Here is a 22,361-nt window from a genome sequence, read left to right as displayed (position 1 = left end):
TGTGTTTGTGTGTGTGTGCTCACCTGGGTGTGTAAGTGTACCAAGGTGTGTGCGTGTGTGTGTGTGTGTGTGTGTTCGTGTACAAGGGTGTGTGTGTGTGTGTATGTTCGTTTACCAGTGTGTGTGTGTATGTGTATGTTCGTTTACCAGTGTGTGTGTGTGTGTGTGTGTGTGTGTGTGTCTTACTGAGGCTGCTGAGCTGGCGGATGATGGCGGACAGCGTGTTGTTCATCACACACTCCAGCTCGCTGCCGATGCCATCGGGCAGCTCCCCGCGGCAGAGGTGCCGCGGCTCGATGTTCCTCTTCACCAGCGGCATGCTGCCGACCCACACACGCCTGCACACGCCTACACACACAGGACCACACACACGCCTGGCTCCGTCTGCAGCGGGAAACACAGGAGCAGAGAGGGCTTAGTCATCCTGTTACAGGGGGATCGATGGAACCGCCCCGGCCCTGCCAGCCCCCTGGGCCGGGGGGGGGGGGAGGTCAGAGAGAAGGGTCCTCGCTCCCCCCTTGGGTTCAGTACCCCCAGGCCGCCGGGGGGACTCCAGCCAGGCACTAAAAAGTGTGCCTTTGTACATACGCTGTAAAGAGCCGTCTGGTGCATCCTGAGGCCCGTGGCAGGAAACACTCCTTACACACACACACACACACACACACACACTGCACTCCTCAGCAGTCTGTCCACACAGGAGGGGCTCTCTCTGAAGTCACACACTTTACAATGCTGGGGCCAACCTTTGACTCTCGGCAGACCACTAGATTGCCATCAAGACCTTCCACGGACCACCTCATATGCAAACGGTTAAAAAGAGATAAATACACACGCAGTGGGTGAGCAGAGAGGGCCCGAGCCCTTTCACACACAAGTACTGCTGCAGGAAGGCCGGTGGGAACAGTTGGGAGGGGGGGGGGGCGGTAAGCAACACTGCTTATATGCTCCCAGTGTGTTCATCTAGCAAACACAAACTATACCCAATATCAATGGAAAACATCACAATGGAATACACATGATGGAATTCAACAATCTGTTTTTAAAGGAATAACAACGGATACGACTTTTTTTACTGAACAATGTTGATAATGTAACTATTTTCTAAGATCTATATTATGAGTTGTATTGTCCTTGGGGGGGAGCAGGGTTAGGGCGGGGCCAGAACATGTGACTGAAGCCTTTGAGGCTGTTACCATGACTCTATACAGGGGGGCCCAGTAACCCAGGTGGTAGGATGGGTTTTCTAGGTTACTTCTCCGGCTCCTCCTAGCTGAGTGTTGGGGCACTTCAGCCCAACCGCTCCCAACGAGCTGGCTGTTGCCTGGCATAGTTGACCTCAATGCTGATGTTCGGATGAATACTTTGGGACGGCAAAACCTGAAAGGTGCAACATAAATCTACTCCATTTACCATTTACACTAAAGGACCTGACTCTATGTGTGCTTGAGGTCCGGGGTACAGGAGTCAAGGGGTCCGGCTGGCAGCAGACTGCAGAAACGTGGGAGATTATGAAGCTATTAGGACATGGCCTGCCAGCTAAGCCTAGGCCTGGTGGCTTTCACTTGACCAGCTGGCTCCAGAGACTCCCAGACTCCCAGATGTGGGTGAGAGCAGGGTGAGGGGAGACCAGCCTTCACTCAGTGGATGGGGTTCTGCTTGGAAAAGCCAACAGAATCAAGGAGAACATGCACAGATGAGATGCACGCATATACTGTTATATATTACAGGAATTGGGCTAGGTGGAGTTCGAAAGGGGAGTTTTCCACTTTCACTCTTTACCTATGTTTTACAAAGGGTCTCTGCCCAGTGAAGAAAGGGTTTTTGTCTGGTGAAAATTCAATGAATTTGAATCTAGGAACCTCCACATCACACCCACCTAAAGTGTTGTCTTTCTAAAACGAGACATCCTGTTTGGTACCAGGGGTCCCCGTCCAGTAAAACATTGAGTAAACATCGTGTGGAAGACAATACGTCTGGATGATCTGGACCACTGAACCCCTTTCACTTCCTAACTAATGAGAAAACCTGATTTCCTCAGAGAAGAATCCTCATCTTATCGGAGCCTCTTCCTACTTCCTGTTATGTGGTCCCCACCCCCCCGCTTCCTGCTCCTCCAGAGTCACAGCTCTGCTTCCTCTGCACACACGGGTCACAACAATTCACACAACACACACAATACACACACCCTATCCCTAACACCGCCAAGGAGCTGCCGCATGGACACCATTCAGAACCATACACACATACACACACACACACAGGAAAAGACACAACACACACACACACAAGCACAGGAGACACAACACACACACACACACACACACACACACACACACACACACACACACACACACACACACACACACAAAGAAATGCATCAGCGTTCATCAGTGTGGACCCTGTGTGGACCGTCAGTGTTCTCCCGGCCTACTAATGGCTGTAGGTTAAGCCTTACACAAGCCTGCTCCACTAGGGGCCCTTCTGAGGGGCCACCAGGGGCCCTTCTCAGGAGCCACAAGGGCGCTCCGGCTACAGTCCTTATGGGACCCCTCACAGACACACACACAGGCACCAACATATGCCCAAACACACATGTATGTGCACATGCAAACACATGCACATGCGTACACACTTACACATACACACAGACACGCACAGACACACCAACCAACACACATGAATGAACACACCAGTAAACACATCGCACACATACACGCTCTCTATCTCATATGGACACACACACACCTACATGCCGCCAATGCAAATAAGGACCCAGAAAAGGGGGTGACATCATGAGTGTCTGGTTTAAAGGTCTATCCAGACCCTAACAGAATGACCAGGCAGGATGTGTGGACGTGTCTGCTACCGCAGGATGGAACTAGGTGACGGATTCTGTTCTGCTCTCTCCCTGACTAGCATGACAATGACATCAGTGATGCACGATAATGAGCGGCCGGGGGCATGGGGGGCTGTTTGTGAGAAACAGGAGGGGCAGGGGCCAGAGAGAGACGAGGGGCAGGGGCCAGAGAGAGAGAGAGAGAGAGAGAGAGAGAGAGAGAGAGAGAGAGAAAGTGATTGAGGGAGGTGTGTGTGTGTGTGTGTGTGTGTGTGTGTGTGTGTGTGTGTGTGTGTGTGTGTGGGGGTGGGGATGAGGGGGCCGCCGTGGGTAGTCATTGAACGGTTCCCGGGACAAAGGAGCCCCGTTTGCACGGCAACAGAGCGAGTGCTCCAATGCATGCACCCACACACACACAGACACACACACACAGACACTCAGAGAGACACACACACACACACACACACACACACACACAAACACCCTGACCTCCCCGTACTCTTTCCAGGATCAGGGAACACTCCGCCATGAGAGACAGAGACAGAGATAGAGATAGTGACCTAGTCATTCTATGACTTAGTCCAGGCAGTTTGTTTGATGAACTCAACCCTTTCCCAACCACTACACATGACCTCATTTAAGGCTTCCTTGACGATGACTTTATACAAAACCCTATTTTGTGCCGTTCTTCTTTGTCATGTTGTATCTCACATTGGGACCTAGAGACAGGTAAGGATTTTGCTGTGCTTCGTCTTATAGACATTGTAACTGAGCTGGCTCTTCCCCACAACATTCAACATTCAGAGGGCTTCTGAGCAATGGAAAACGGACATAAGCATTGCCCCAGCAACCTGCCTCCCTCTCTTCTCCATCCTCTCCTCTGTCACACCCATGTGTTTCCACACATACAGGGCTACACTAACCCTCTCACTCAAACACACACACCATGCCATCTCAATCACTCACACACCTTCTAACACACACAAACACACACAAAAAAACACACATATGCGTGCACACACACACACACACACACCTGGTGGCTTCTCTCCCATTAGCAGCTTATAATCAGTCATAGCAGCAGGTCAGATGTCCTTTGAACTTCAGTGAGAAGACATCCTGGCAACAACTACACACACACACATACATACACACACACGCTCACACATACTCACACACACACGCTCACACACGCGCACACGCGCACACACACACGCTCACACACTCACCCTGGTACACACACACTCACACACACACACACACCCCCCCACACACACACACACACACACACACACACACACCCACATACATACACACACGCTCAGACACACAAACATACATACACACACGCTCAGACACACATACATACACACGCTCACACACACAAGATGTCTTTTTAGTAAGGATGTGGGAACTCCATTAAGGTCTGACAGGGGAGCCATGATTAATTGATGTGCCCAGGCCACACCCACATGCGTTTGTGTTCTGCTTTGCTGTGGCGCTATTGTAAATAATGCAACGCCAGATTACGTCAGGTTACACTGTCCTAAATATGACGCAAAGAAATACTCTGAATGTGACAATGCATCAAGGCGTCTCAGTGGTACTATGCAGAAGTAGGCCTAGCGTCTCTGGGTGGTGACCGGAACACCGGAGACGTCCTTAGAAAGGTATTGGTTCCGTTATTCAAGAATTGGCCATTGAGTAGGCAAGAATTATGGAATTATTATATTATCCCCAAAAAATATTTACCTGCATAAAGGTCATTTAAGTGTCTCATAATCGAGTTTACATACAATATTGTCAAATGTTCACTATTTTGTAATAAAATATTATGTTTTTCTCGATGTTCAGTTGACGTGATAGTCCGTCTGTCAGCAATTTCAATTGAATAATTTCTAGAATAAATGAAAACCCTTCGCTCAATTTCTACAAACCAAACTAGGAGCAGGCGGAGACGCAGGCACACACCCAATACACATGCACTGCCTAACACACGCACACAGAGTACACAAACTAAACACACACACAGAACACAAACCAAACACACACACACACACAAGTACACAAACCAAACACAAACACGCCGAACACACACCACACACACAGACTCCCACACAGATTACACAAAGCAAAGACACACACACACACACACACACACAGAACAAAAACCAAACACACACCCCACACACACACACACACACACACACACACACACACAACACAAACCCAACACGCAGACAGCCGTGAACCGATGGAGCGATCCATCAACCTTCCGCACCGTCGCTTCTACTCACTGATGCTGTGACCCACATTTGTTTATCAATCTCTGTTCCCACATCTCTTCTAAATCACGATCATCCCACTGACTAGGATCAGACACATGACCCGTTCATCCACACACCGTCTGCACAGTCCACATGTATGCTGCTATATTGCCAACCATATAGTGCTGAAGGGCAAAAGTTTCACATTATAGCTCAGAGTGGTCAGTACGTTGTGGGCTACCGGCTACTGATCCACCTCCATGTACTATCCTCGGCCGGGGGGTCTGACACGGGGTAGTCGGACCCTGGTGCGGGGACCACTCGGTAGCTAGCTTGTGCTTTACGGTCGACCCACAGTGTGGTGATTTCAATAAATAAAACAAAAAAGATAATAATACAAATTTGAAACAATGAATGAAATTAAACATGCGCGTTATTTTGTTAAGGTAAAAAGTATTGTTTTCCCCTCACCGGCACTTCAGATATCAGGAGAATCCAGCTGGTCCGCATGTCCCGTTAGTCCATCCTGTCGACCCCCGCAGACTGGCCACTCACTACGACCCAGGGGGGGCGGGACCCGTCCCCCACATCCACCAATCACGTCTCCGCACAAGGGATTTAACAAGTGATGGTCGCGCTCACCGACCAATGACTGTGCAGGTATTGCCTGAGTGGCGGCCACAGGAGGGGGGTTCTCCTCATCCCTCCACCGCGGTGTTAAGAATGGGCAGGGCGGGGTGATTCTGGGTGTGCTGCTGAAGAAGAGCTTATGGGGTTTACGCAACCGAGCGCTGCCCATTCACGACTTGCATTTGGAGCTTAAAAGTAAAACGCTGTGAGGAGGATGGAGGATTTGGCAAACGTTTTGCCTGCCTCAATTGGCACGAAGGGGTATCTGATATGTAAAGACGAAATTGAAATCGCCGTCTCCATACTCAACTAGAAGTCAGCCAATAGGCTTCAGTGAGAAGCAGAACGCCATCCTTCATCATTGAGCAATCGTTGCATCGCACGCATCGAGGGATGCAACGATTGCTTCTTGATGAAGGATGTCGTTCTGTTCTTGCAATAAGAGAACAGTAATCTCACATGATAGGGATACTATAGGACTGCTGACAAAGAGCTGGGTATCCGTGGCTATAAATGGAAAATATGCTGATATTCAGTCTGCAGAGAGCGCATGTAGGTTACGGTTTGGACAATATAGTCTTTTCCTATATTTATTTCCTCCTTTGATCGTTTAATATGAATTGCTGATAGACTGACCCTATAAAAACTAATTTGCCGAAAGCAGATCCTTAGATTATATTCTAATTATAATAAATAAGCGTTTTTGCAATACATATATGCGCCCATCAGTATTCCTAAACAGACACACACACACCTACAACTGGTACCTATATTCTGGCAATAACAACATTAAAAATACATTTGTATTAGAATTGCTGGTGTTTTAGTAAGCTCGGAAATGACAGAAAAAACACTGATTCGAGCATAAATATTCCATCAATCTTCCAAGTTACTACTTTTCTGTCAACACAGACCCTCAATTATCAACACCACGCATGTTTCCATATTTAATCAACATAACTGCATTGTGTATGCTCAGTACAATACACTAGAATGCGTCTGTCATCCCCGGCGTGATGTGTCGATTTCATTCCATGAAAACAAAACCATGGAAAAATATTAAATTATAAACTACTAAAATAATTGTTGAATTTTTCCATCCTTGACAGCCTCTTGTGGTGCTCCGCAGCCTCCCAGCTCAGCCTCCAGCTCAGGCTCTGTGCTCAGCCTCAAGCCTCCCAGCACGGCCTCCAAGCTCAGCCTCCCAGCATAGCTCAGTACTGGCCCTCTGATAAGGCCTTAAGGTGGCCACACACACACACCCACCCCCTGGTACACGGGGGGACACACACACACAAACACACACACACAGACAGACAGAGAGAAAGATGGTAGGACAGACCTACTTATAAACAGAAAGTAAGACTGTACTACAGATAGACTGTGCTATATAAACTGAAAGCAGGACTGACCTTTACAGGAGGCATGTCCTACTGATAGACTGACCTACATATCAACTAAAAGGTCAGACCTACAGAAAACAGGAGGACTGAGCTACGGACAGACGGACGGAGAGGGTCATCACTGGCTGCCACTAACAGCATTCAGTGTCTTCCCACTTTCATCCAGAGTCCGGGACGTCCCTCTTTATTTATTTATTTATTTATTACGTTTGTCAGGTTTGTCAAGTTTTCAGGCGAACCAAATCGACTGTAGTCCGCTAAAACACACCAGGCAGTACACTCTGGTGTCGCGCATGTGGCAATGATCCACTGGTCAGCAGACAAGGGGAGACGGGAGGAAGGCATCGTTTATGTTCTTCTCTTCGGTCACTCCTTGCTCCTCCTGCCAGGAGCTCTCCTGAGACGGGGTGGGGGGTGCGTGGTGTCGGGGAGGGTCTGGTTCGTTACCCCGGGGGGGGGGGGGGGGGACACCTCCACCTCACCATACATTCTCCTTGAGAGGGTTTAGGTGGGTGTGTGTCAGGTGGGTTGGGGGAAGAGGGGAGGATGGGGCTGTCAGTAGCGGTGGGTCTGGTGGGAGTACTGCGGCGGCTGCTGGGAGGTAGAGGAATATCCCATGCTGCTCTGGGGCAGTGATGTGCTTGGTCCTGGGTTCTGGTAGGCAGCGTGTGGATTTGAGCGCTGGGAGGAAGAAAACAAGTCAGAAAGAATAGATTGTACATACTGTTGATGTGTGTGTCGTTTCTGAACCGTGACTTATGCATAATAAGAAACTGTCCCTCCAGAAAAATGCAGCGTTTTTTTGGGATTGTTGCGGCCAAAAATCCTTGATTATGCGGCACGTTTTCTTAAACACTGCGATGAAATATGCGGCATATTTATGCATTTTTATGCACTGAAATTGCGGGAACTTGCGAAAATTGCGGGAACTTGCGGAAAAATGCGGGAACTTGCGAAAAATGCAGCTTTTCGATGACGTTCTAATTATGTCACTTCATAACGTTCCCATGGCAACAGGGAAATGGCTGCTTTTGTGTGAAGTAAACGCAACATTTTTCAACTTTCTGCTAAGATATATGTGACTTTTTTGCAACGAAAATGCGGGGATTATGAAATCATGCAAGCCCTGCATATTTTGCGCGAAAACCTGCAATTTATGCGGTGAAAGTGCGGCATATTTGAAAAAATGCAGCCCCCGCATGAATGTGCAGACTTTGGCTGATTACGCGATCGCATAATCGCGTTGTTCTGGAGGGACTGAAGAAAGCATACATAAATAAAAACGATTAACCTTGTGTTCTGATTCCTATACTGTTGAGCTTTTGTGAAACTAGGTCGTCAACTTCCTTGTATGCTTTGATGGTTCTCAGCCTAACTTTTGATGTGTGTGTGTGTGTGTGTGTGTGTGTGTGTGTGTGTGTGTGTGTGTGTGTGTGTGTGTGTGTGTGTGTGTGTGTGTGTGTGTGTTACCTGGTAGTCTGAGGTCATGATGAGACCACCTGAGGTCGTGGTGGGCGGCACCACTCGCACCTTCTTCAGAGGCGGGCCCTGGGTGTGGCTGTTGTCAGGGTTACCCGTATGCCCCGCCCCATTGGTGTGGTTGTTGCCCTGCTGCTGCTGCTGGTTTTTCTGTGCATGTATACGAGACCAGACACCACCTTCATCAACCATACACAGACCGTATATCCCTCTAGATCTATATACGGACACAACCTTCATCAACCATCTATATACGGACCCAACCTTCATCAACCAGACACAGACCATCTATATACACCCAACCTTCATCAACCAGACACAGACCATCTATACTTATAAACAGACAACCCTCATCAACCACACAGACCATCTATATCTATATACAGACAACTTCATCAGCCAACTATCTATCTATCTATCTATCTATCTATGATTTCACGGCAGGAGTTGAACGCCGTTTGGGTTATCTTATATTGTCTCACGGACAAGTTGTATAAATGTGGGTAACGGCGGAACAATCGCTCTTCAAAGCATGCCTGTTCACTGTTATCTCTAGCATGTGGAGTGCTAGCTGTGTACAGTCCCCTCACTAATGTCTGTAGAGGAGAGAAGGAACGCACATTTCTGACTTTGTCTGCCTTGTCCTCCGGCTCCTCCTCCGTCAGGAACTCCCTCTTGGGGTAGGGGATCTGGCAGCCTGCGAATACACTGAGGACCTGCCACAGTTAACAAGCTAGGCTGACTGTTTACATGGAAGGTGTTCAACTAGAATAACAAACAGGGTAATGGAAGGGATGTGAACCCAATCAGCTCTGTGTGGAGACCCGGAGGTTCTCTGGGTAGGGACATATTTGAATATGGGCTTAAAATAAATAATCAGGAAATTATGTGATGTGTGCGTGTCTCACTCGGAGGTGGGCAGGGGCTCCTCCAGGAAGTAGGGGTCCTGCATGGCCTGCTCAGAAGTGATCCTACGGATTGGGTCCATGGTCAGCAATTTCTGAAGCTTGAGGGCCAATATAAAAAAGGCAAGAAAAACATGATTCAGAAACAAGATGGGGGACAATGTCAAGCTACGACAAACATAAAACATACGGGGACAATGTCAAGCTACGACAAACATATTCATACGCCAAAGGGGCTCCTGGCATTAATAGTTAATTTCTAAATTCCGGCAACAAGCAGTCATAGAACACATAAAAAGTGTGACAAGGGATTATCAGAACTGGTCAAATATGCCATAATTAATTTAAACAAATTTTTCTTCATATTTGTTAAATCAATAAATCTAAATGATCGGTGAGAAAAATTAAATAAAATCTGGTGTCGGTTGCAGTACTTCGGCCCAAAGAAATAAACAATCGGATGGCTAAGTGGTGTGCCTACCTTCCTACCTGAGCACACTCTGCCCGTGTACTCCGGGCACGTGACTAGGGTCTTCCACATGGCTAGGTCGACCAATAGCTAGTGCTAGCAATCTAGCTATGTGTTTTGGGGAGTGGGTTTGGAGGGGGCCTGAAGGTGGGATGGTATTCATTTAAATACTTCTGATCGGATACTGTCAAAATCTAGCAGTCATGATGGCTTCTCCAAATGTGAACACCCCAGCTTTGATGGAATCTCCAGCACAGAACCCTAAAGAAGCAGAGCTGTCGCTTACCAAATGGAATGCTTTGCTGTCTGGTTTGACTTTGTGTTTCTCCATGTATTTTATAAGGCTACAATTTGTGTATCTGGGGAAAAAAAAAGAATCACAATAGATTTGTTTTCTGTTGTTCTTGGAGTTTAGCAACACAGACAAACATGGTAATGCTTGCTGAACTAACATGACATTTCTTCTTAATAAAAAGGACAAAACAACATATTCTTCTATTTGAAGAAGCAAGGGTCAGGACTCACGTGTTTCTCCTAAAGTCCTTCATCAGAGTAGAGTGCTCTGGCATTTTCTTGATGTCTTCCCAGTCCTTTTCTGTCCAACGACCAGAGAACAGGATTACACAGAGGCTCCTTACCACACAGTTCACGCCAATTAAAGATTAGAACTATATTTACAGTCTCAAGACAAATCTTTTTTTGGGACTTGGTCAAAGTCTTTATTTTAATAGGATTTTATTAACGTCACTTTTTTATTTATTCTGGAAGTGATGCATAAAAGAGAAGGAAATGCACTGGATAATACTTTATTTTTGAGTTAAACCCCCTCATACTCTGTAAGGCAGAGTTACAACTTCATACAGTAATCCCCAAAAGTCTGTTTAATCTTCAATCAGAAAAGGGGAAACACTCTAATCTCCCAATGGACACACTTGTGTAATTTCTACATGTAACTTGTGATGTAAATGCTTGTGAGGGTCCCAAGCCCCCTGACAGACCAAGCAGAGGGTACACACTCGGTTCCCTCGTCAGTACATATGCCCCCCTGCTTTGCGGGGTCTCACCGGCGGGGAAGCCCATGACGTTGAAGATGCGGTCCAACTGGTCGTGGTGGTACGGGTTGCTGGTCTTGATGTCCTCCTGCCGGCAGTGGAAGATAGGCTCGGACGTCAGGAGCTCAGCGAAGATGCAGCCGATGGCCCAGATGTCTGAGACAGACACACAAGCCGACAGGCAGGCAGGCAGGCAGGCAGGCAGACACAGACACACACAGACATACACACACACACACACAGAGTACAGATGACGTCTACTATTTAGCTAGATAGAGTGTCGGACTCCCAAGCGAAAAGTTCTTGGTTCGAAACCTGGCCGCAGCCTGCCTTTGGGCTTTAGACTGCCTTGCTCAATAATTACATGCATCTCAAAATAGTTCACTGTTGCAATTTTATATATAACTCTAGATAGAGATGTTGTGGAAAATAAAACACAAGTACATAGTAAATCCTCACCAATGGCTTTTGTGTAGTGCCGGGCCCCCAGCAGTAGTTCTGGAGCTCTGTACCAGAACGTGACCACCACAGGGTCCAGGTCAGCTAAAGGCTTTAGTGGTGAATTGAAAAGACGTGCAAAGCCCATGTCGGCTGTACACATGAACCAGAGAGACAAGGAGAAACATTAGTAAAGAACCAGCTTACGCAGAGGAAGCCCAAGAAGGTGATGAAGGCCAGCTGTACGCACCGATCTTCACCCGGCCCCGCTCTGGCCCCTCCCCCATCACCAAGATGTTGGCCGGTTTCTAGAGCACAGAAAGAGGACATTTATTTTTTTAACTCAATATCAGTGAGAGCATTAGCTAAACAATTTGTTTGGTACCGTTGGTGAAATACCAGACAACTCTGCGAGGGTTTAACCAAATATTCTGCTGCCCTCTATTGGACAAAATACGATTAAGCCATACCACGTCCACATTGAGCATCTAAACAAATATTGATCTGCATTAATCAAAACCCAATTTATTGTTGATTAAGAACTTGAAATGGGAACCATGTTTACAAAAGTAGAAGCAACTCATCAAAGGCCAACAATTCACTTTTCAAAGGAAATTCTATTCAATCACACCCAACATCCATGTTCCTGCACATGGATGGCAGGCCCAACCAAGAAACCATCAATTCCCATCTCGTGCCTCCCAGCACCTCCCTGTTCTCCTCCTCTTCCTGCCTACCAGATCTCTGTGGAGCACCCAGTTGGCGTGGAGGTAATGGATGCCGTCCAAGATCTGGTAGAGCAGGGACTTCACCATCCCCCTCGGTAACTGCAGGGGCTTCTTGTTGGCCTTCGACGCTCTGTGGAACTTGATTATGTGCTGTGGAAAGACAGGGAATACACCATTTAGCCCTTTAGTGTGTGATATGATCATGGTGGTTCCCCATGAATGAGGCTGAAACTGTTTTACAACAGCTTGTCAACGACTTGACCGCCTGCCGCTGTTGTTCTTTCTTTGCTTTGTGCGGGGAAACGGGTTAACCACATTCTGGAAGAATTTGAATTCGGTAGGTCTTCCATCATGTTAGTAATGAAATCCATTATCTGTCAGGCATTTTCAGTGGAGCTATTCCAGTGCTCCAATACAGAATGCACTCAGAGTCCTCAGCCCACAGAACGAGGCCTGGGGGCGCTCGGTATTTAGAGAAGACCGGACTTGTTGTAGCACCAGTTTGAATCTCCATCAACTGATCAGGGCACGATTGGCCTTCTCAGGATCAGGGGATGCCACAATCTTCTGGGACATTTGCCTTGAATAAAAACTATTACCGGGCAGCCAAGGGAGCATTATCCCTCTCCCCGTCTCCTCCTTCTCAGCCACATGTGTACTTGATGTTGTCTGGGGCGCTCCGTGTGTGGTGCGTTACGGCAGCGGCGACGTCCGGGCGCTCCTTGTGTGGTGCTTTACGGCGGTGGTGGCGTGCACTCCGTGTGTGGTGCGTTACGGCGGCGGCGTCCGGGCGCTCCGTGTGTGGTGCGTTACGGCGGCGTCTGGGCACTCCGTGTGTGGTGTGGTGTGTTGCGGCGGTGGTGTCCGGGAGCTCCGTGTGTGGTGTGTTACGACGGCGTCCGGGCGCTCCGTGTGTGGTGCGTTACGGCGGTGGCGGTGTCCGTGCTCACCCACAGGTCGTGCTCCGCGTAGTCGAACAGGAGCCACACCTTGCGGTCAGCGTGCGACAGGAACACCTTCTGCAGGGAGATGACGTTGGGATGCTTCAGCTCCCGAAGAAGCTGCCACCAACAAAACAAGAAGAACACTCAGACGTACTTCCCGTAAACAACAACATCCACAGCCGTGGCGGCCGAGCGGTGACGGCTGATGAAGATGTGAACTATTGAATGACTTCTGAAAATGGATTTCAGCATTTATTGTTGGAATCCCCATGTATTGCTACTGGTCATGACGCAAGCATTCTTCTCTCTAAAACATACATAACATTACGATAATTCAAACGTCAAAATATGTGAAGGGATTGAATTCAGTCGATCAGGATGGGAAATAAATGAAGAAAGGAGAAGCAGACTCACTGCTATCTCTCTGCAGGCCGACATCGAGATGCCAGTGCCTTCAATCTGCTTCAGGGCGTAATCCTTATCATCCTTCCTACAGAGAAAAGACAGACATAATGAACCAGAGAGAGGGAGAGAGAGTGGCAATAGAGGGAATAAGTGAAAGAAACAAAGAGACATTCAGGGTCATGTCATCTGGGGCCAGACCCCAGGGTCCGGCGAGGGCCTTCTGTTCAGGAAAATTCAAGGGGGGGGGGGGGGAAACGACAGAGTGTGGCCAGAGCTGCGTTAACACCGGATCTGGGAAACCAAGCTCACCTCCGAGGCTTCAAAACAACAGAGGGAGAGGAAGCAGGCCTGGTATGGCAGCTAGCCAGGGACAAACCTAACACATGGAGAGGCCGACCGTTGTACCAGTGCAGCATTTTCTCTCCATATCCCTCACCTGGATCCACTCCTGAACCCCTGGCCAAGGCCCTTCCTTGCCTCTTTTGCAACACACATTAGAACACAGAGCCTAATGACCAGCTGTTCCACACAGCAAACACAAACATCTCTGATATAAGTACAGCACTATTTAGTCTGGTTCTGGTTGGTGGAACGTCATGTTAATGATCCTTGTTGTGACTGGGTCAGTTAAGATATTCTGGTACCGCTTCCATGTGTGCAACAACTCAATAAGGTCTGGAGGAGGACTGGGATGGAGAAGAGGCTGTTGCTTGAATGCAATCAATGTTGTTTTAAACAGAAGAAAATATCAAAGTATGACAAAATATTCAGATTGAAAGACAAAACAAATATTTGCATATTCTTTAAATGTCTGAATAGTGCTTACAGGGAAGACTGTACAGACAGTAATACTGTACAGACAGTTAAATATTGTTGTTTCTCCTGCTGACAAATGTAAGTCACTTTGGAAAGAACTGTCTGCCAAATGCTCTACATGTAAATGTAAATAATGGCATGGTTTGGTTGGGATTACTCGCTTTTTCACACTTTCCTAACATTTTTCACATTAATTCTTAACCCTGTGCCTAGCTTATTATTTTTTTTGCCTATTCCCAACCTTTATTTGACTTTTTTTTTTTAAGTATTTAGCGAAGAAAATCAACGGCCGAATGACATCATGGGAAATATAATTTCGGACTAGAACGATCGGCCCGTAAACTCTTTTATAAATACATTGTGTTGTTTTCTGTCTTTTTGTGTAATCAGTTATTATACTATCAAATGTTTTGTGCATTGTAGGCTCATATTATAAGATCATATCATTATTATTATATTATTTATACCCATCAGTGTTGGAGTTTAGATGCAAACATTGTCTCTCAGAACCAATTTATGGTAACCACTATGTTGCATTACAATAGCCAACGATTGTACGATTGATCACTGAACCTCGAAATCCTAAACCCATGGTTGATGTTAAGTGTATTTCTGATACTTTCGTTAGTGGATAACAATAATGCACTGGACACACTCCTAAGCCTGTTCTCAATCAACAAGACAACGAAAACAACCATGAAACACGACAGATATATAAAAATGCAATCCAAATGAACTATGCATTGGATGTTTTCGAACATGGACCAAGGAGATGGTAAACCATGCCACAAGGCTATGGGAGCTCACGTAGGGTTAACCAGCACATAAGGCCTTGTCAATAACTCACCCATCCTTTCTCTTGGCTTTGTACACATGTCCGTAGGTGCCCCTTCCCACCTTACACCCTTCGTACTCGAACAGGTCCTCCACCCGTTCTCTCTCGCCGGTCAACTTCACTTTGAAGTCATAGTCCATGTTCACTATTGTTGATCTCCTTCTGGAGCCGCTCGGGAGGCACTAGGCTACTTAAAGAGCTCGGTCCCTCGGCTAGCTGCCTTCCCTGGCGAAGCTCCTTCTTTCAGCCCCGTCTCCACATCTAGTTTCCTATTGTGAGGAGATAATGTGTTTACCGTGAGGACGCTAGTGGCTTTAAGTGATTCAGGTGTGATCGATAATGACTATTGCTTTCTCTTCTCGCTGCGTTTCTCTCTCAGCCGGTCGGTAACGGCAGAGACGCGTCACGGTACTGCCGTAAAGTGTCGCGCAGTCTGCGCTGTTCTGAATAAAGTGTGGATGAAACTCGGGAATACTACTTTTAAGAATTAAATCGCAAATCCATAGTATGTTTACTTTCATTTGTAATAGGAGTTGGATAACGATGATGCTAGCAATTGCATCTTCGGAGAGAAAACGCCTCGTACGTCATGTGTGTCAAAATGCATTCATCAACACTGCGTTTTACAATGCAGATGCACTGTACTGTATTACATCCAACCTTACTCATTGGTTTCGATAAAACAAATGAAAAAGGCCGCGATAGGTTTTATGCCATATGCATTATAAACATGATATACTAAATTCCATGCAAGCATTCGCTCACTAAGTTGAATCAATCGTAAAGTTACGCTTAATAGAAAATGATATTCATTCCACTGTAGTGACATCAAGAGCAAGACACCACGTTTCATGCCAGCAGTTAAAAGTGGCTTCATATCCTTTACAAACAACCTACATTTCTCAAACAGACGAGGGATATTGAGGACTGAAACCTAAACCGTACGTTATTTTTTTCTTGTAGCTTTTCTGAAATGATAATATTACAAAACCCTACAGGAGAACGGCGAGTTAGTGAGAAGAGGTAGGAACCAGTGCACGATGTGGGGTGTTCCGCCCGGTCAATTATAGTGTGACACCACCGGTCCCATCTTGGTTTGACAGAGGAAGAGGAACCGTCCATATTACAGCTGCTTTGTCAGGTACCATTTCTCTACTATTCACCTTGTCATTCATATACAAAAGCCTCGGAGGATGCGTGTGTATCTATGGACCACCCTTGCTGCTAAATGAACACTATTGCGCCATCACTGTCAGGGGGTGTATTCACCAGCCTTAGGGTTAGCATGCTAACTAGCCAGCTAACCTGCTGGACTGACGCTCAGTAGACATAAGCTAACAGTTATTACATTGAGTTAGCTCACCTGCTAGCTTCCAGTTAGCGCTAGATGCGTTGCGCACGTTAAATAGCTGCACGCATATTGGACGGGCGCACAAACGCAATTCTGTCGGTGATGTTGCAACAGTTGCGATCACGTCATTAGTTTTCCGGACAGTACACATTGTAACGTTAAACCATTTTGAGGAAACTCTTCTTTGTTTCTCTTCTTTTGCCCTGTGCGTACATGGGAGCCGTCCGTCCCGCCATCATGCCCCTCCGTCATGGCCCCTCTGTCATGCCCCCTCTGTCATGCCCCCTCTATCCTGCCCCTCTATCCTGCCCGTCTGCCATGTCCCCTTCGTCATGCCCCTCAATCACGCCCCTCCTCTGCAACACAGTGTTTGGACCCTAGACATGTCTGTACGTTCTTCCAGATGCCGGGGATTGGTTTCTTGCTAGGATGACAACGCCACTTCGTTAGATTTCCCCCCCGGCATTTCTCAACATTGGCCTTGTGTGTGGGATCCAGGATTATCTGACTAAAGCTGTCCTTGGCCAAAAGAGGGACTTCCTATGTTTTGATCCTGTTTTTCACTGATTTACCTCACTGTCATTTATTTTATTTGAATGTTTCCTTTGATAATGACAATTGTACCTATAAAAGGTGATGTTGCTGATGTTTTACTCAAACACTTACTGGCATTGTCTGTGAGCATCCAATTGATCTGGTGACCCCGGTGCGTTAGTATCTTGACAGTTGATCTACCTTATTGTTGGTGATTGGACGTGTTGCCTTCATAAGCTATGAATGAACCCTCTTTCATTCAGTCCTTTAAACAGCAATACGAACAGCCATCATCATATCTGTCCTCAGCGAGCTCATGTCTGACCTGCAAGCTTGATATTAATGTATGTTTCTGTTTGATGACGATTAAGCTTGTGTTTCCGTTATCCACATAAGCCTAAAAGATGCTCTTAATGTGTGACACTAACCTTGAATAACAACGCTGGTGGCATAACAGATGTGCCTTCCTCCTGAGGCTGAACTTTGTCCTCCCCCTGTTCCCTTCTTTATTGCGTCCAACAGCGGTCGCATGGCGATGGACCCTGCCGGTGGGAGAGACGAGCGGCGGAGGCAGGCAGAGCGTCTTCGCCGGGAGGAGGCCTACTACCACTTCATTAACGAGCTGAACGAGGAGGAGTACCGGCTCATGAGAGACGGCAACCTGCTGGGCACCCCTGGTGAGTGGGAACCCGTGCACGGCGTTGACATGCCGCTTAACCCGCTGATCGACCTCACCTCTTGTGACCTCGATTCAAAAAGGACACTGCACAAAATATGTCCTAGTACATGAAAGCAGTGGCTACAGATTTGGGAGGGCATGACGGTGTAACCTCTGCGGCGTGTTGTTACAGGGGAGGTGACAGCAGAAGAGCTCCGGCAGCGCCTGGATGGGGCCAAGGAGCGTGTGTCCTCTCAGCCCCGCCCCGAGCAGCGTCTGCAGGCGTCCACAGACGCCGGGGACCAGGAGGGCAGCAGTGGTGAGGGGGAGGCGGGAGGAGCCCTTGGGTGGGGCACTAGGGGCAGGTGGTAGGGAGAAGGGGCCACGACTGAAGCAAACCAGTCTCCATCAACACTCTCGCTCTCTGGGTTGTCGTGGCAGTTGTGTTGTTATGGTCTGGTCCTCATTTCCCTGAATCTGACCAAAGAAAAAAATGTGAAAATAGTGTATTTGAATGCATATCTTTCAATCTGTTATTCAATATTTGCATTGAATAATCTTCTTAGAGTAGATAAGGCAGCAGTCCAAGATGGCAGTATACAGTTTATGGCTGTGATCGGTGATTGTAAACTGTCTAATTGCATTCTGTGTATTCTTTACAGGGGTCCCTGACCCGGGAGCCGAATCCTCCAACGGTGATTCATTGCTGGAGTGGCTGAACACGTTCAGGCGCACCGGCAATGCCACGCGCAGCGGGCAGAGCGGCAACCAGACCTGGCGCGCGGTCAGTCGCACCAACCCCAACAGCGGCGAGTTCCGCTTCAGCCTGGAGATCAACATCAACCACGAACAGCCGGAGCCCGGCGAGCACAGCGACGCCTCGCTTGCGACCGAGCTCCCGGCAGTGGCTCCTAACACAACCTCCACCGCAATACGTACAGCCTCGTATCTACCCCCAGTACCACGCCCCTCAACCTATGCCGCCCCTTACCCCACCCCCCGGCCCTCCATCAGCAGGAGGGCCCAGGCCAGGCGCACACGCAGTGCCAACTCCTCCCCCCGCTCTGCCCAAGACAGTGTTCCTCCAGCGCCCCCTCCCACCTCTGTGATGAGGAGGGGGGTGACCCTGCCTCCACCACCACTACCAACACCACCTCCCCCTTCCTTTACTCCACCCAGTGACCAAGCCGGCTCCTTGCGACACCACACCCTGAACGCGGCGCTGGAGCGTGGGCGTGACGAGGTGACGGCCTCCCTGGAGTGTCCACGTGTGTCGCCGCCTCGGCCTCCTGCCTCTCAATCCCCACCAGGGGGGCGTGACTCTCGCGGGAGCAGGACTCGATCCCGCGGTCGAATCCGGCGGGCCACCGGAGGGGTATCATCTCGGTCTTCAAGGAGAAGCCGGTCCCCCTTAAGCAGAACACCCATCGCCAGTTCCGCTCCCGACTCTGGCCTAGCCGGCAGTGGTTCTGATGGCCAAAGCCTCGAACCAGGCGCTGGAACTAGCTTGGTTTCCATGGAGACACAGGAGGCCGGGTTGGAGCCCGTCGCTCTAACCGAGGCCGCCAGAGAGGCAGGGGATCACGAAAGGGAGGCCCAGGCGGCCGCTGCAGGCGCTGCGAGTGTCCGCCGTCACCCCACCATCATGCTGGACCTGCAGGTCCGGAGGATCCGCCCCGGAGAGAATAGGGACCGGGACAGCATCGCCAGCAGGACGCGGTCCCGCGCCCGCGTGGCAGAGAACACGGTCACCTTCGAAAGCGACAGCGGCGGATTCCGGCGCACCATCTCGCGCTCAGAGCGGGCGGGGATACGCACCTACGTCAGCACCATCCGCATTCCTCTGCGACGCATCAGCGAGACGGGCCTGGGGGAGCCCAACTCCACCGCCCTGCGCTCCATCCTGCGCCAGATCATGACCGGCTTCGGAGAGCTCAGCTCCCTCATGGAGACGGAGGCCGATTCTGAGACAGTGGCCTCCAGCCATCTGGACGCCCCCACCGCTGGCGCAAACCCCACCACCGGCCCCGCCTATCGTTTGCATGGAAACGAGAGCACGGCCGGCCTCAGCGGCACCGGCGCCGTGGACGAGGGCGGGGGAACGCGGGCGGCGGGGGCCGAGGAGGACCAGGGCGGTCAGGGAAGGCAGGGTGGAGGGGTCATGAGCCCCACGGAGGGGCGCGCCACCAGCAGAGACACGAACAACCTGGTGGAGAACGGGACGCTGCCAATCCTGCGGCTGGCCCACTTCTTCCTGCTCAACGATGAGGAGGACGAGGATCACCCGCGGGGCCTCACCAAAGAGCAGATCGACAACCTGGCAACGCGCACCTACGGCCAGGCCAGCCTGGAGGGGGAGGCGGGGCGCGCCTGCAGCGTCTGCATCAATGAGTACGCCCAGGGCAACAAACTGCGCCGGTTGCCCTGCTCCCACGAGTTCCACATCCACTGCATCGACCGCTGGCTCTCGGAGAACAACACCTGTCCCATTTGCAGGCAGCCCATACTGGCGGCACATCATGAGTGACTGCTGTGATTCCTGCCCCTCACACCAACGGAGACACGCCAACGTCATTCTGGGTGTAGAGAACCTGCCCAAGCGGGCCGAGCATGTACATAGGCTTTCATGGTTTTTATTTTCCTTAACAAAAAAAGACTTCATCCTGTTCAAGCTGAGGAAGGTGAAACAGAAAGCGTGGAGGGAAAGCTTACAAATGCAGAGAATTAACAAAACTTTATTTTTTTAGACATCTTGGTGGTCAGCAGTGTTTGGTTTATTTTGAGTTGGATCATTTTCCTGCTAGGACCGGCTCTGGACTCCTTGGCCTCATGCTTCAGAGGATTGGCATCAACCGCTATTGCTAGCACTAAAGGATCTCAGAGGCTGCTGCTGACTCATCTCCACCCTCTGTTGTCCACGTGCGACATCCCTCCTTCACGAATGGACGGTGAACCATTCCCTTTCAGGCCTGACGAACATGTACTTCAGTGTAAATACCTCACTGATGCTCCAGATCCATGGATTCTGTTCTGCAGCAAGCTACGCACGCATATCTTTTTAAGATGTTGAGTTTGTTCTTTTGGAAATTACAACCGAAGTTGCAATCCTCCATTTGTAATGCTCTTGACATTCATTGCTACATTTCTGCTTGCAAATTGTCCTCTAAGTGGACAAGATAGGTGTGTGTGTGTGCGTGTGTGCGTGTGTGTGTGTGTGTGTGTGTGTGTTCGTCTTCCATCTTCAACTCTTTTTTTGGACCCTACCAATCAGCATGTAACAGACCCTTGGTAGGTGATGGTCAGGAAGCCAGTGTTCACACGAGGAGATTTGCAAAAGCAAAGTCAGTGTTGTGTTCAATGTACATCTGGAGGTCCTTGATTGCGTTTTTAATGGCCAGGATCAGTGACCAGGCCTGGTTAGCTTCTGATTTCTGTAGTATGTGTTATTCAAATTGGTTATCCCCCAACCAGTCTGTCCAGCCATTGGGTGCTGCGCTGCGTCTGGTTGGCCTAGAATTAGGACTGGGTTTGTCTTTTATTTCTCATTATTTCTACACTTGGAGAACATAATGGTGAACACCTGGATTTCCTTCAGCACCATGACCCAGACACTACCATCCCCATGGTTACCATGGGGTCACATCCACAGTTTCAGCAATTGAATCACAGTAAGCAGGAGCACTATTTTTCTGGTACCACTATACTATTAAACCACACAGCTGATGGTGGGGAACGTCCTTGGGTAAGTGTGTGTGTGTGTCTGTGCATGTCTACAGAGCTGAAGGAGTGGAGTACAGAATGTCCCAATAACGGTGGGTCTCATCGGATCTTAGAAAGCACCGCTTTGCTTTATTTATTTTTCTCGAATTTCCAACCAAGTTGGAGAAGGCTTTGTGTCTCCCCAGTACATAAGTGACTATTTATTCTGCTCCTATTTAATAAGATGAGAAAAGAAAAATGCTTTTGGAAATATGTATTATGTTACGTTGTGATGAGAATCAAAACAAAAATAAATATGTATTATGTTACTATGTAATAATAGACGAGGGTTTTCTTTGCTTTCCCCTAACAATGGAGTCAATTAGTTACTCCTGGTGATATTCAATATATGTCGGATATTCCCAACGACAATGACATAATTTAATATGAAAAATACCTTTATGGTATCGACTATTAGATTATTTTTCAAATAATTAGTCAATACAATCAGGATAACACGCGTCAACACAAAACAGCTTTGCAGACGTCAGGGGCGCGCGCACATCGTCATCCGGTCCGCGCACCCGGTGATGAACGGAGTTCTCGAGCTACCGGAGAGACTGTTGACAATGACAACCCTAACGGTCCCATTGAGAACATGATCCTCCGCCAGCCGCCACAGGCCTGTCCCAGAGCCGCAGTGCCCTGCTGTGTTTGTGGGCAGTGAGCATGCCCTCGCCCCGGCCCGGTCCTTTCAGCCTGACGTCGAAGCAACCTAAAGCAGGATGTATTTCAACCGCTCCAAGAAGATCCACAGCGAGGGAGGTAGGCGACGCCGCCGTGTTTCCGTCGATGTCGTCATGTCATCCCGATTTTTAATGTGTTTATTTCGCCGGACAGGCCCGTACCCTC

General features: G+C 48.8%; 3 protein-coding genes across 3 annotated transcripts in view; 1 reads left to right on the top strand and 2 right to left on the bottom strand.

The window, feature by feature from the left end:
* The window catches only part of wasf3b (WASP family member 3b), a 17,082-nt gene extending 11,429 nt beyond the window's left edge, over positions 1-5,653 (bottom strand). The window contains exons 1-2 of the mRNA XM_079754821.1: positions 5,575-5,653; positions 187-384 (exon numbers count right to left, since the gene is read on the bottom strand). Coding sequence (XP_079610947.1) covers positions 187-319 — 133 coding nt within the window. The 5' untranslated portion in view covers positions 320-384; positions 5,575-5,653. The remainder of the gene's footprint in view (positions 1-186; positions 385-5,574) is intronic.
* A 1,019-nt stretch (positions 5,654-6,672) lies between these two features.
* Positions 6,673-15,598, bottom strand: cdk8 (cyclin dependent kinase 8). Its single transcript, XM_079754329.1, has 13 exons — positions 15,220-15,598; positions 13,566-13,641; positions 13,158-13,268; positions 12,217-12,357; positions 11,730-11,787; positions 11,501-11,632; positions 11,054-11,197; positions 10,515-10,584; positions 10,276-10,348; positions 9,524-9,621; positions 9,236-9,323; positions 8,607-8,765; positions 6,673-7,817 (listed from the first exon to the last, which is right to left on the bottom strand). The coding sequence occupies exons 1-13, from the start codon at positions 15,345-15,347 to the stop codon at positions 7,692-7,694; spliced, it is 1,404 nt and encodes a 467-aa protein (XP_079610455.1). The 5' UTR covers positions 15,348-15,598; the 3' UTR covers positions 6,673-7,691.
* Positions 15,599-16,287: 689 nt separating this feature from the next.
* rnf6 (ring finger protein (C3H2C3 type) 6) lies at positions 16,288-21,762 on the top strand. The gene is made up of 4 exons (XM_079755230.1): positions 16,288-16,348; positions 17,615-17,769; positions 17,944-18,069; positions 18,413-21,762. The coding sequence occupies exons 2-4, from the start codon at positions 17,622-17,624 to the stop codon at positions 20,275-20,277; spliced, it is 2,139 nt and encodes a 712-aa protein (XP_079611356.1). The 5' UTR covers positions 16,288-16,348; positions 17,615-17,621; the 3' UTR covers positions 20,278-21,762.
* The last annotated feature ends 599 nt before the right edge of the window (positions 21,763-22,361 follow it).

Source organism: Pollachius pollachius (genome assembly GCF_949987615.1).
Source record: "Pollachius pollachius genome assembly, chromosome: 17".
Classification (NCBI taxonomy): Eukaryota; Metazoa; Chordata; class Actinopteri; order Gadiformes; family Gadidae; genus Pollachius; species Pollachius pollachius.
Note: the sequence above shows the minus strand (reverse complement) of the source record. Positions and strands in the feature narration are given on the sequence as shown.

What these genes read in the sequence shown, in the direction of transcription:
- cdk8 (XM_079754329.1), bottom strand. Translation starts at nt 15,347, where the DNA reads ATGGACTATGACTTCAAAGTGAAGTTGACCGGCGAGAGAGAACGGGTG. An exon ending in GGGTGCTCCACAGAGATCTG is followed by an intron (nt 11,788 to 12,216) that starts GTAGGCAGGAAG and finishes TCTGTGCTCTAG; the next exon opens with AAACCGGCCAACATCTTGGT. An exon ending in GCACTACACAAAAGCCATTG is followed by an intron (nt 11,198 to 11,500) that starts GTGAGGATTTAC and finishes TGTCTGTCTCAG; the next exon opens with ACATCTGGGCCATCGGCTGC.
- rnf6 (XM_079755230.1), top strand. Translation starts at nt 17,622, where the DNA reads ATGGCGATGGACCCTGCCGGTGGGAGAGACGAGCGGCGGAGGCAGGCA. An exon ending in CAACCTGCTGGGCACCCCTG is followed by an intron (nt 17,770 to 17,943) that starts GTGAGTGGGAAC and finishes GTGTTGTTACAG; the next exon opens with GGGAGGTGACAGCAGAAGAG. An exon ending in GGACCAGGAGGGCAGCAGTG is followed by an intron (nt 18,070 to 18,412) that starts GTGAGGGGGAGG and finishes TATTCTTTACAG; the next exon opens with GGGTCCCTGACCCGGGAGCC.